This window comes from Camelus ferus, chromosome 28 (assembly GCF_009834535.1).
Source record: "Camelus ferus isolate YT-003-E chromosome 28, BCGSAC_Cfer_1.0, whole genome shotgun sequence".
Lineage (NCBI taxonomy): Eukaryota > Metazoa > Chordata > Mammalia > Artiodactyla > Camelidae > Camelus > Camelus ferus.
Genome location: NC_045723.1, coordinates 6,753,930 through 6,768,092, shown reverse-complemented (window position 1 = coordinate 6,768,092; position 14,163 = coordinate 6,753,930). Strand labels below are relative to the sequence as shown.

The 14,163-nt window shown below is 49.4% G+C and overlaps 1 protein-coding gene across 5 annotated transcripts in view; it reads right to left on the bottom strand.

The window, feature by feature from the left end:
- REEP1 (receptor accessory protein 1) overlaps positions 1 to 13,743 on the bottom strand; it is a 93,767-nt gene extending 80,024 nt beyond the window's left edge. For 3 of the 5 annotated variants that reach the window (XR_004315803.1, XM_032469638.1, XM_032469640.1), the window contains exon 1: positions 13,415 to 13,743. Coding sequence is in view for 4 of the 5 variants with exons in the window: in XM_032469638.1 (XP_032325529.1) it covers positions 13,415 to 13,446 (32 nt within the window). In the remaining variant the exon portion in view is untranslated. The remainder of the gene's footprint in view (positions 1 to 13,414) is intronic. The other 2 variants (XM_032469639.1, XM_032469641.1) reach the window with 2 other exon arrangements.
- Between the last annotated feature and the right edge of the window lie 420 nt (positions 13,744 to 14,163).

The following is a 14,163-nucleotide window of genomic DNA, read 5'->3' as shown; positions in this document are numbered from 1 at the left end:
GAAAGTGGGGGCCCCTGCCAGGCCAGATACCAAGAATTTTCATAAAGTTATGGTAATTAAAACAGTGGCACTGGTTCAGGGCCAAATAGATCAATGGAACAGAATAAAGAGCCCAGAAACAGAATTACACATCCATGGAAACTTATTTATGACTGAACACTGCGGATCTAAAGAGAAAGGATGAACTTTATATAATAAACAGTGCTAGGACAATTGGTTTTCCTTCTGGGAAAAATTCTGGAGTCCTACTTCACATCATATACAGAAGTCATCTCAAGATGGATTAAGAAATTACATGTGAATAACAAAACTATAAAACTGCTAGCTAGGAACAGTATGGGAGAATAGCTTCATGATTTCAGGTAGGTAAGGTTTTCCCAGGACACAAAAAGTATAAACTATAAAATGAAAAAAAAAAAAAGATAAATCCATTGCACTAATATTAAGAACTTCTGGTTATCAAAACACACCATAAAGAAAGTGAAAAAATAAACCAGGGGCTGGGAGAAAAGTGTGAGACACTAAGTGACACAGGACCAGCACCTAAAATATTTAAAGAACTCCTGCACATCAGTACGCTAAGGACAAGAGAAAAATTGGCAAGACTTGACCGGGCTCTTCACAGGAGACAGAACATGAATGGGCGATAAACATATGAAAGGATGCTCAGTCTCATTAGTATTCAGGGAAATGCAAATTTAAACCATAATGAGATTCCACTTTGCTAACCAGCAGACTGGCAAAAATTCTAAAGTGTGACAATAGCAAGTGATAGTAAAGATTCGGTACAACTGAAATTGCATATTTCGCAGAAGAAAAACAATTTTGGAAAACAACTTATGAAGAGCAAAATGTGGAGGGGACTTGCCGGGCCACATATCAACAATTTTCATGAAAGTTATGGTAATTAAGACAGCGCGGCCCCGATGCAGAGTCAGACGAGTTGATTAATGGAACAGAATAAAGAGCCCAGCAACCATCCTACACATCCACGAAACTTAGTTTATGTGATTTGGGTAAGGGAAAGATGCGTGCACCCCTGCCTCAGCCATTCCATTCCCAAAGAAATTTGTGCACGGGGGCACCAGCAAACACACGTAAGGATGTTCACTGCAGAAGTCTTTTCAAGAGAAAAAGAGAGAAACAAGAATCTAGAAAGAACCCAAGTGTCTATAGACAGTGGTACATGGATACAGTGAAGGCAATGTCCTATTTCTTAAACTGGGTGGTGAGTCAAGGCATATTCATTGTATCCATTATACCCTAACCATTTCTTTGTAATCTTTTCTATTGACTCCATAATTAATTTTTGCAAATCAAGGAGAGTCTGAAAATGGAGATAAAAGAAGACGTAGAAACATCAGAGTTCTTTATTTCTTTTTTTTTAAAAATATTTAATTTATTTATTATTTATGATCTTTATTTTGGCAGGGGGGAGGTAATTAGGCTTATTTATCTTTAGAGGAGGTACAGGGGATGGAACCCAGGACCTTGTCCATGCTAGGCATGCGCTCTGCCACTTGAGCTATACCCTCCCCTCACAGTGTTCCTTCTTTAGGCTGTTCTTAGATGGACTCCCTTCTGCTTGGTGGCAGCAGGGCCAGCAGCCAGGGGTTTGGTAGGTTGAATAGTGGTGCCCAAAGATATGAAGGTTCTAATCCCCAGAGCCTACGAATGTTACCTTATATAGCAAAAGAGACTTTGCAGAAGTGATTAAGTTAAGATTTTTGAGACGAGATTATCCTGGAGCATCTAGGTGGGCCCTCAGTGTAATCACAAATGTCCTTCTAAGAGAGGTAGAGGAAGATATGAAGACACAGAGGAGGCAAGGTGACTACAGAAGCACAGACTGGAGCGACGTGGCCACAAGCCAAGGAATGCCAACAGCCACTAGATACTGGAAAAAGCAAAACGTGGATTCTCCCATGAAACTTCCAGAAGGAAGCATTTCTGCCAACACCTTGATGTTAGCCCCAAAACACTCATTTCAGACTTCAGGACTCCAGAAATGAAAGAACTAAATTTCTGTTGTTTTAAGCCAGTAAATTTGTGGTTATCTCTTACAGCAGCAATAGTAGACGAATACAGTGAGCAAGGATGCTCAACTTTACCTACCTCTTTGTCCCAGATTGTAAGTATTCAGCACACCCTCCCCTCTGCCACCTCTTCTCTCTCAACACTGGCTGCCACAGTGTCCCCCAGGCAGAGAGAGGCAGCAGTGGTTCAATCTCCCTTCACATATCAGATGCACCACTTCCCCTGCGAAAGGGCTCCTCCCTACAATTTCCAACCAAAGCCAGGAAAGTCGTTCACACCCACCCACAAAATAACCAACCCAACGGAAAGAATGCTGGCCAGGCAGGAAGGACACTGGAATTCAAGTCCAAGTTTTCCACTGATTGGCTACGTGACCTCAGAAACTTCTCAAAGATGCAACTGTAATTCATTTCCTCTTTCTATCCCTGGTGCCCAGGATAGTGCTTGGCACAAAGCAAATGGTCAATGAATGGGAGGAGCACCAATGAATGAATCAATCAAGCAATGAATCAGTCAATCTCAAACAAGGACAGAAGGCCTACCCACTGAAAGAGAATCTTTCCAACAACTCTTACCTCTCTTCCTCCACTATAATAAAAGAAAAGGATAAAATTATAGTTTGAGAGCTGAAGGGCCTTACGGTTGGAAGCCAGGAGCTCATTGCCTCACTTTAACACCAGTTACTGAAAACCTTTTCCTTCTATCAAGACAAAAATATGTCTCCTAATCACCCACGGGTCCCAGGTCAACCCTCTAACCATATAAAACGAACCTCCTCCTTCTTCTAGTCCAAAACACTTTCTGGAATTGGAGACTCAAATCATGGCCTAGCCAATCAGGCTACCGACCTTAATGAAGACTCGTCCCCTCAGGTCTCAGCTTCCTCGTCTGTCAAACAAGAGTGAAATCACTAAGAGCCCTCAGGCCCCACCAGGCAGTGTGGAAACATCACCCCCTTGGTGTTCAATCCCTCAGCATTTTAAACTATCCAGTGTGTTGTTTTAATACTTGATTTTTAACTTGTAGAATTGCTTCTTTTCTTGTGGGCCTATTCCTTTCCTGTTCCACCCCGAGATCTGCTATCTTCTTGTATTTTTCAATTCTTTATTTTTTCACTTTAGAAAGACTTATTCTAAGATGTCTCGGTAATAGTTATTTTATATAAATAATATATATAATTAATATATGGATGTTATTTATCTATTTATTTCTGGAGGGCTAATTCTGCCTTAGGATGTTTGCGAACTCCTGCTCAGGGTGCAAGGGGGATTGTTACTTCACGTGTTTTGTAACTTCGGAGCATGGATTCATACACTTTGAGGCTAATTCTGTATGATGTGTATTGAGAGCTCTCAGAGAGACTGGATTAATTTCTGTCAGATGCCGCAGGAGTAATGCTGGCCCAGGACCAAAGTTTATGTTAATCAGTGGAGGGTATTTGCACAATGTGTCCATTCAAACCCCAAATCCACAGGAGGACCGGTCAATGGACGCTTTCAAATTCCCAAGGGAGATTTTCCCTCCACCGAGAACCCAGAGCAAGACGGCCAAGCTCCCTGGGCTTGTGTTCTACTCAGGACAGCACTGCAGAGCAGCCCTTCACATTTCAGTGTTATGCAGACGTTCAGCTCTATTACCTCCCCAGACCCGGGGCCCCTCTATTCTTTAGATAGTAAAGCCAAGTCAGGCCAGTCCTCCAGCGTGGTATTTTAAAGACGGTTGCAAATTATTTGCTACCCCTCCCGTGGAGCGTTAAAGTCTAATCTCCCTCTCTCCAAATCTAAGACGGCCTTCGTGCCTTGTTTGGCCAATAGAAGGCAGCCGAAGTGTTGTAAGCGTCACCTCGAGACTTCTGAGACCAACTCATAAAAAGTCTTAACAGTTTCTCCGGACACGTCTCGGACACTCGCTCTTGCAGCCCCGATCTACGTGTAAGAAACCTGACCACCCTGAGGCGGCCGTGCTGGAGAAGTCACATAGAAAAACCAGGCGGAGAAGCCATGGAACACATGAAGGGAGACAGATGTCCAGTCTGCCACTGCTATCCGCATCATCCCAGTTGAGACCCAGACATCATGGAGCAGAAGCAAGTTTTGCGTCCTGTGTCCCGGCCAGATTCCTGACCGCAGAGCCAGGGGAGATGATAACAACATGGCTGCTGATTTAAGCTAAATTTCAGGGTAGTGTGCCGTGCAGCTGCCACAGCAAACGGGCAAGTTTACACCCTTGCAAAATGATTCCCTCTCTGTTTTGCCTCCTGGTGAATTCCCTTTCTTACTTAAAAGCTCTGCTATGCTTTTAAGGGGATCACTGTTATATTCCATCTGTGACTTTCAGAAAAATGTTTAATTCAGTTTTATTATGGGAGGGGTTTCAGACTATACAGTTTGCCATACTGCCAGAAATAGAAATCAGGTATTTCATTTTACAGATGAGAAAACAGAGACTTAGAGAGGTTAAGTGACTTGCCTTGATCACAAATCAAGGTTCTACAAACCCAGGTTTTAAAAAAGGATCTAACCCCAGAGGGAACAGAAAGTCATCATTTGTGTATTTTTTAAACACCTACTATGAGCTTAGAACTGCTCTAGGCACTGGGAAAACAGACATGAACAAAACAAAAGTCTCAAAAGTCATGGAGATCAAATCCTAGTGGAGAGACAGACCAGGAACAAGCAAACAAAAGAACTAAAAGCAAGGTTTCAGGGAGGGACAAGAGGAGAGAGGTGTAGATGGGGCATATCTTGGAGAAGGTGGTCAGAAGAGGCTTCTCCCAAATCGGTGGCATGTAAGCAGCAACCTCAACGGAAAGGGGGAAAGGACCATGGACCATCCACGGCAGGGTGTTCAGAGCAGAGGGAAGAGCAAGCTCAAAGGCCCCCGGGTGGGACAAGTGAGGGTGGTGGGGCTGAGTGAGGAAGGGGGTGCAGAACAAGGTGGGGTCAGGGTGGTGGGCAGGGGCCAGGCCTTGCTGAGTCTTGTCGAGAATGAGTCTGAATCTTATCCTCAGTGTGACAGGAGATCTTTAGATGGTTTTAAACAGCGGAGGAAAGCTAAGACCTAGCTTTATGTTTTAAGCAAATCTCTGGAGAGACAGGAACAGAAGCAGGGAAAACAATTAGAAGAGCTTTGAAGTGGTCCAGGAAAGCAGCAGTTTGGGGGTGGAACAGAGTGGCGGCAGGGGAGACGGGAGTGGGTTGGACAGGGGGCAGTATAAAGGTGGAGCTGAGGGGACTCACTGGTAAGACTGGATTCCACAGCACACAGGGTCTGGCGTGAAACGTTTACAGAGCCCACTGGATCCTGTGACTTCCTCAGGGGGACATATGGGGACCAGCGGTTCCTGGCCTCACATGCTCATGAGAAAAGTCCTTTCGTGTTCCTATAAATCCACTGTGCACCCCCAGCACCAGCTGACTGTGTCTCACCACGCCACTTTCTGAGGGGGGTTATAGCCCACCCTCCTCTGAGTAGCCAGACCTGCTTGGCATAATATTCTGTCTGACAGGCATTGCCATGGCCGTTTATAAACCCCAATTATGGCAAAACAAACTTTTACCCAGATCACAATTAGGCAGCCCATCTGCGAAAGGTGTGTAGTTGAGCCCCTGGGTTGGTGGAGTCCAATTATGCCTTTCAGAACTCATAAAAAAGTCAGGGTTCGGACCTCTCTGCACCAGAGAGGATGAACTACAGTCTAGCAGAATGGATGACTTGGGAGTGAATCCCCATTTATAGTCAACAGTGGGAAACTTAGGCAAGCCAATTTCTTTTCATTTCACAGGCGAGATGATGAAACCCCGTCTCCTTGACTCAGCACTTCTCAGGTTTCATAGGGATCTGGTTAAAAATGCAGATTCACGAGGGCTTGGGTGGGGCCCAGCATTCTACACTCCTAACCAGCCCCCAGTCATGCTGATGTGCTGGTGCACAGACCACGTGGGAGTAGAGAGGTCCTGACTCATTCACGATCCAACACGCACTCACTGGACACCTACTACTCATGAAGAGCTGAGAGGGAGACAGAAACAGACGTGGTTCTTAAGCAGGGGGATGGGGTTGTGTGTGTGTGTGTAAATGCATGCACAAAGCCACACTGCAAGGTGCAAAGTGGCAGTGCCACACTGCGGACCCAAGAAGAGAAATCTTTCTTCGGTGAAGTTTCATGGAGGAAGGTAGATGGAGGTCAACACGGAGAGTGTAGTGACAATCACAGGGCACCTTCGAGGTCTTTAGCCATAAAAGAGCATCAGCTCTCTACAACTGCTAATTTCTCCTCAACATTAAGACCTCCAATTTAAACTCACAAATGGGATCATGAAAAAAGGTCAAAAGGAGAAAGGGAGATTTTTCTAACGTGAAGAGGTAAAGGTGTGTATTAGGACTCTTCCAGATGCAAGAAGGAAAAAAAAATCCCATCTTTCACCAACTTTGGTGAAAAAGGACATTTATAGGTCTGCAAAGCTGGTTAGGATTCATTCATTCAGCACATATGCTGGTCACTGGGCTGCTCACAGATGGTTAGTAAGACTGTAACTCCACCCACTTGAATGCGGGCATGGTATATGATTTTCTTTGGCCAATGAGATGTGAGCAGACACGACACGTGTCACTTCCGGTTAGAGACACTTAAGAGCCGGTGCATGACTCTCCATTTTTCTTTCCCTACTCCAGTGAATCCTGGTGCCTTGTGTCGCAATGACAACGCCCCAAGACGAAGGAGACTGAGTCAGCCTGAGCCTGCGGTGATTACAATGAGCAGAGTGCCTCGGCCAACCCACAGGGAACAGGCAGCATAAAGCAAGAAATAAACCTTTGTTGTCTCCAGCCACTGGGATTTGGGACTTGTTACTGCAGCATAACCCAGTCCATCCTCACCACTACAATCAATGTTTGATTAATACAAGTACTATTCAAGGCTTTCATCCTGGGATGTAGGACAGATCAAGGCATCAAAGGGAGAGCTGCAGGAAGCCGGCCTGAGTAACCAGAATCAAGACTCTCGTGCCAGCTTCCTCTCTCTGTCCCTGTATCTCATCTCTGTTCACCTCTGCTTTGCCATAATTCGCCCCTTTGGCTTCCATGCTTCTGCAGGTGCCAGGCAGGGACCAGCAGCCCCACCTTCACACCTTTCCAGCTCTGGTCCCAGAGGCAAGGCTAATCTCTCCCAGCTTCAAATCAAGAAGCCCTGGTGAAGGATCTAGCAGCTCAGTTTGGTCACATACCGACTGTTGGACCAATCTCTCTGGCCAAGGAAATGCGTAGCTAGGTCTCAGTGACCACCCATCTCCATGGCTGAGCGGAGGGGAAGGAGTATGGGGTACGTTACCAGAAGGAAATGGGAAACGTGTTTCGAAGCCCAGAGTCCCATCCATAGATCCCTACAAGGAGGCGGGAAGGATGCGAATGCACAAGGACATGAGACGAGCCAAGGCAGAGTGTAACTGAGCTGCGGGCTGGCGAAAGCCAAAGGGAAAAGGAGAAACGTGGTACACGTGTGAGCATCCTCAGAGGAAAGGGGCAGACTAGAGAGCCACTGGCTGGACCGCTCCCCATGCTGGCAGCAAGGAGGCGCCTACGGCCTAGAACTGCCAGGTGACTGACAGCCTGGCAGGGACAGGATGTCAGCAGGGGATGTCAGCTCAGGTAAAGGATGCCACTGTCCGTTTACTAATTTAGGGAAGTGTGTAAAACTCTGACTGTGGGACAGACCTCTCCGATCAGGAACAGGCTAAGTTTGAGAGACAAAATACGGAGCCAACATGTGTGCCCCCTTTACCGTCTCCCCTGCACAAACCATTCATGGGACTCCTTCCCCACTGAGCCCAACCAGCTTCATATCCCATCGCAAGACAGGTCCTGGGCAGCCTCCTATCAATTATAAGAGATGAAACCCATGGGCCACACTGGTCTAGGCATGCACACCAGGCTTGAGGGCCTGTAATACCAGATCACCCGTCCAGATTCCTGCAGACATTCCTCCTGTGTGCCAGATAGCTGGCCCTTTAGTTTTACTTTTTCTCTATAATCAAAGGAAAGCTCCTGGGTGTGACCCAAATGACCCAAAGGGAAAACAATGTGCTTCTGTGTGAAGAAGGACAAGATCTGAAAGTTCAGAACAAGCAATACGTACGTAACCATCCATCCTGCAACCCGGCAGGGCCTTCCCAAGGCCCCGAAGTGAGAGGAAAATATCTCCCTGGCCCAAATGCAAACCCCCTTACTCTTGCTGGTTCTTGGAAAAATTCCCACAGACATTAAGAATCCTGGTACCCAGTTGGGCATGTGCATGGTTCATTGTTGGCAATAAAATTCCAAAGGTGCCATGTACGGTGACTACTGCATGGCCAAGTCTTCCTCATCCCCTAGCCTCTTCAAATCGTTTGGAAAACACACACACGCACACGCACACGCATGACATACATACACAATACAAAATGGCAGCTAGGTGGCTACTAAGGGCCTGATTCCCCCTTTTCTCATTCTTCTCAGGGCTCTTCCTCCCCCCAGATAATACACACTCCAAAGAGAATAGCTCGCTTCAGAAGGAAGGGGAGGACTGAGCCATTAATAACCAGGTAAGACCCTCACTTGTCAGCTAACCTTCAAATAAGACACAGCAGGAAGAGGTGCATTGAAGCTACCTCCCAGAAGGCAGGCGGGATTAATGAACACGGAACAGGGCAGCAGAACAGCAGCAAAATCTAAGCTGATATTCTTCACTTCCTGGAGGACACTCCCCCTGTTCACAAATACACATGGTGCACATGGGCCAATTAGGGGATAGGAGGGGGCCCAGAGGAGCACTGGCTCTTGGAACCACTGAGACCTCCACGACTGATGCTGGCTGACACTCTTGTCTCACAGACCCGGAGCAGGGCCCCAGCGCAGTACCAGTGGCCCCCAGGACTCTGTAGGGGGTCAAACCAGCGCTTGGACTGGAACCCAAGTTTGCTGATTTCCAGCCCCACATCCTTCCCTTCTTACAATTCAACTGCAACATTCACCTAGCTCCTACCCGGTACCACACCCAGTGCCAGGAAAGAAATCTTCCACTAACCTGAACCCTTCCCTATAAGGATCACTTTTCTGTGGTCCACTTTTTTTTTTTTTTTTTTTGCAGTCCACCTTTTTAAAAGTAGGCCCCAAAGAAAGGCAAGTTTATGTTTAAGAGTTTATGGCTTTTTCTTTTTTCTTTTTCCCATTTGTGTTGTAACAGTTGAGGAACATCTTGAGGACAACCCACATTCCTTCCAGGCCCCTCTATACATCCAGCCCTGACCCAGGGTACACACATTACAGTCCTGAGACTTAGCTAGATCTTCAGCTATCAACCCAAGATTCTGTTTTAAACCTGAGACTGCACTTTCTCAAAGCTACCATTTTTAAAGATGTACATTGTGGAAGAGTGGGGTTTTTTTCTGCATGGCCATCAATTATTTACAATTTTTGTTGAATCAGGACTCTCATTTTCTCCCTACAGTCAGTTAGAGTTTGGGTCCACTAACCCCAGAAGTGGTGGGAAGGTCTGGATCCCTTTAGCCAACACCCTGGGCCTCAGCCAAAATTCTGTCCAGAGACAATGAGGCAACACCTGCTGCTTGGAATAAATGCTTCAAGACAGTGCATTCTCCCAAGGAGACACACAGCAACCTCTGTGTCCCCCTCCAGTGCACATGAACATACTCTTGGCAGTCTGAAATTCTTTCACACCTAGGTCTTGGGTTGTTTGTAAAGAAAACAAAATATTTTAAAGGAGGCAAGCAGGCCAGTCCGAAATGAGCTCCCCTGTTCTATGCAGATATCAGCCAGGTTTTAACAAGGCCAACCTTGTTACCGCATTATTATCTCCTCCTTAATTGTTCCTCAGCTGAGCCATTGGAGCTAGGAGGAAGACAGCTGGCAAGAAAGCAGCATCTCAAATTGGCTCTCATTCCAAGAGCTTTGCCCACTGAGTTCACCCTGTCCTGATGCCCACTGACCTCCGTGCCCAGGGGATAACTGCTGACGGGTTCCTCTTCTTATCCCAGGGCCTCTGATCTCATTCAACACAACCACCCTTTGCTGAGTGCCCTGCTTGAGATGCCTGGAACTTCAAAAAAGAGCCTTGGGAAGGGGCGAGAGGTGGGAGGGGGGGAAAAGTCACCACCACTGCCCTTAAAACGCTCACAGCCCATGGCAACACAGACAGCCACAAACACAGCTGGCTGTCCCCAGACACTGTCCGCTTGTCTTGATGCCTCCGGCTGGAAGGAAGACACTCCCTCCCCATCCTCAGAACACAGTGATAGGTCTTCTTTAAGTGTTCTTTGATGTGACAGAGGCTTACAAAACCATCAAAAGATTGCTTATGGGACACAGGGAAATATATACAAGATCTTATGGTAGCTCACTGAGAAAAAAATGTGACAATGAATATACACATGTTCATGTATAACTGAAAAATTGTGCTGTACACTGGAATTTGACACATTGTAAAATGTTTAAAAAATTGCTTATGGAAAAAGGAGCGGGTGGACAAAATCATAGGACTCCACTCTAGAGGTCTTGAAAGCTTGAAAGGGACCAATTTAGGACAACCATCAAGGATGAGCAGAGGTGGAAAGGGCACAGACCCAAAGTTCCTCAGCCTGTTTCCCTCACCAGCTCACCCTCACCTTGTGTCCTTGGGCAAAGCACATTCCTCTACAGTTTCACAGATGAGGGGAGGACTGGATCAGTGGCTCTTATTCGCAGTGAAACCCATATATTTTCCAAATTTTATTTTATCTAGAACCCCAGGATATAAAAGAAACCAAAGGAATCAAAGCTGGGAGCCCAGAGCCCACCCACCCATGCTCGGTGGCCCTCAGGGAAGCCAGTTTGAAAACTGCAGGAATAAGGTCTAAAAGCCCCTTCCAGAGCTCTGACACCCGCCCTCGGAGGACAGAAGGGGGGAGTTATTGTTGGTTTAATGGCCTCTGTGGTGCTTGGCAATTTACATATCACGTGGAATTGGAATCCCTGCAACAGTAACATGAGGTTGACCAGCGCTTGCGGGATCGCCTGTGATCTTAGCTGTGAACTGGGATCTGTTGGCAAGAGGCACAACTGGGATTTGAATCAAGGGTTTTCTGACTCCAAACATGGTATGCCTACTCTTACGCGAAGAGGTGGAATTTGGGGCTGAGTCAATAATTTCCTTGAATGGTAAATATAAACATACGTGCATAAATGCACAAGGAAAAACATCTTGAGGAATGTACCTCTCAGAATTATCACTAGCTATCTCTGGACAGTAATAACGCGGGCGATTTTCAGTCTATTTATCTCTATTTTCTGATTTTCCTATAACGAACAGGTATTATTTCCATGAAGCAGGTACTGCTTATTAAATCCACAACAGACACTTCCATGTGCGGTTTCTACAGAGAATGAGGGATTAAAGGAACAGGTTGTATCTCTGACCTTTTGGAGCTGACAGTGTCAATAACACCCTAAACACCACAAACTCTCCCCTGGAGCAGGGGGTCCTGGGCTGGCCTGAGGGGCAGTTCTCATGGTCGTTTAAATTCTCTGAAGCTTCGCTTTGGGAGAGTGTGGTTGTTTTGGAAAGTAAGAGCAAGTCCCTGAGGGCCCACCCAAATATAAGCCTCTCCTCTCCACCCTCCTCAGTTGTCTAGTATACGGGGGAGGGGGGGGAATAATAAAATTAAAGACGGTCACACAGACCCCAGACCAGAAACCGGCACTCCCCAGCGTTCCAGCCCCAGCCTGGTAGCACCTACAGAGTGAGTCCTCCAGCCTGGCCAGCTCAACTCTCTGACCCCACCCTGAGCCACCCCCCCACCCCCCCACCCCCCGAGAAGCCACTTGCAAATCTGAAGATCACATCACTACTCCTGGAGGAAAAAAAAAAACAAAAAAAAACCAAAAAAAACCCACCCTGAAGGCAACACAGACCTTGGTTAGGCACAAGGTGGGGCAAGGCGTGCCAGCAGCTTCCCTGGGTTATCATGCCAGCTCTGCCCGCAGAAATCTTCTAAATATTTAACATGCCACCTCTAGGTACAGCACAAACCCCCAGCAGGCGACAACAGCTGTGGAGAAGCCCGCATGGAATGAATGACTTGGGGGCTGAGAAGCACAAACACTGGCTTTGGGAAGAAAGCCCAGAATGGTGGCCAGGAGACAATGCTGAGCATGACTTCAGAAGGCTGCCCCTGACGGCTTCTTTGAAAATCAGGAAAGAAGGGTAGGAGATGGGAGGTGTTTCAAAACGTGGGGAGTGATGGTGCACCATCAACCAGAGTCGGGAGCCCCTCTTTCTCAGACAAAGAAAAAGCCTGAGTCGCACCACCCCGCCCCACTCCCCAGGCCAGTTTTGGCCCCAGCTTCCCCGAGCAGGTGGCAAATCCGTCCCCACTCAGGCGAGAATGGTGAGGGAAGACGAGGAACTGGAAGAGCTAGCCATGTCTACCTCCAAAGCAGAACAAATCCACAGAGGAAGGAGCTCTTCAAAGGTCTACTCCGCTCTGGGGCTTGATAGAGCAAAACGCAGCCCCCCCCCCCAACGCCCACCCGCAATGACTTCACACAGGCCTCACCCCAGATGACTCTGCGCTCTCCTGCAGGACCTGGGAGCTGTCATCGGCACCATCAGGGTGGCCGTCTGTCACTTGGAAATTTCCCGTGAATTCCTGGAGATGCCTGTCCCTGTCTCTCCTTCAAACCCCCCGCCAAAGGAATCAGACCAGGGGACGCGAGGTGGCTACCCCAAGATTCACAGATGTCCTCTTCCGTCCCACTGGCCTTGGCCGCTGTCAGTTTGAGAACCCTAAAAGGAGTATTATTTCAACCCCCTTCGGAGCTCGCCCCCGGCTCTCCGCCCTTGTCGGCGCCGACCCCTCCAGGCAGCGCCCCAGGCTCTTCTGCGCTCTGTCATATTCACCTGACAAAAGCGTGGCGGCGGGGCGCGGCGACGGGCGACCCCGCCGGCATTTCTCGCTCAGGAGAGGGACGCGTGTCCCCGCGACGCGCCCATTCGGGGCCTCGGCCAAGCCCACCGACCCGCGGAACAAAGCGGCCGAGCGCGGCGAGGCGCGAGCCGGACCCCCGGCGGCGCCCCGCGCGCCCCAGCCCGCGCCGCCCCACCCGCCGGTCCCCGCGCCCGGGCCGGGCCGGGCCCCGCGGGGCAGCAGCCGCGTCCTGGGCCGCCTGCTCGCCGGCGACCTCGGCAGCTACTGTACCTGCTAAATTTAGCGGCCGCCGGGTATTAATAGCCGGAGCCACCGGGGCCGGCGGTGCAGGGGCGCGCGCTGCCCGGGGGCCGGGGCCGGAGAAGGAGGGGAAGGAAGGAGGGAAGGAAGGAAGGGACGCGGGGAAGAAGGCCACTTACACCACCAGCCTGGAGATGATCCACGCCACCATGGCGGGGGGCGGGCGGGCGCGGCCCGGCGGCGCGGCGCGGCTCGGCTGCGGGCGGCTGCGGCTCTCGGGGCACGTCCGTCCGCGCACGGCCGCCGCCGCCAGACTGAACGCGCCCGCCGCCCTGCCCGGCGCTCGCGCGTTGGCGCAGCCGCGGCACGTTCCGGCGGCGGCGGCGGCCCCAGCCCCCCGGGGCACCGCGGGCCTGCGGCGATTGGGCGGCGATCCGGTCGGGCACCCGCGGGACCCGCCCCGCCCCGCTCGCCCCGGGCCCCCGGCTGAATCCGGGCGGTTCCTCCGCGCGCCCTGCTGCACCCGCGGCTCACTCGGGACTCTGAGGTGGCCCAGGTGGCAGGTCAGAGACCCGGGTGCCGCCCCACCCTTTGTGCTCCAGCGGGGAACTGAGGCCTGGCCCTTGGGAATCTGTCTCCACCTGTTTCGATGGGGATACAGTCATCCCTTGCTCGCATACTGCGCTAGACTCCTAAGGCACTTACCAGCATCCAGACCTCACCCCTCCAGTTGTCCCCCACAAGGCATAATCTGCCTAAGAAACAAATCTGGGCCTGTGTCTCCCCGAGTTAAAATTCTAGAGTTCCCAACCTACAGACTCATTGCCACCACCCTGTTCCAAAAATTCCTCTAGCTCCTTTCATTTCAGGCATTTTGGACTTAACACAAGCGTGGCTCCCTCTCCCCTGTTCATACACTCCAACGCCT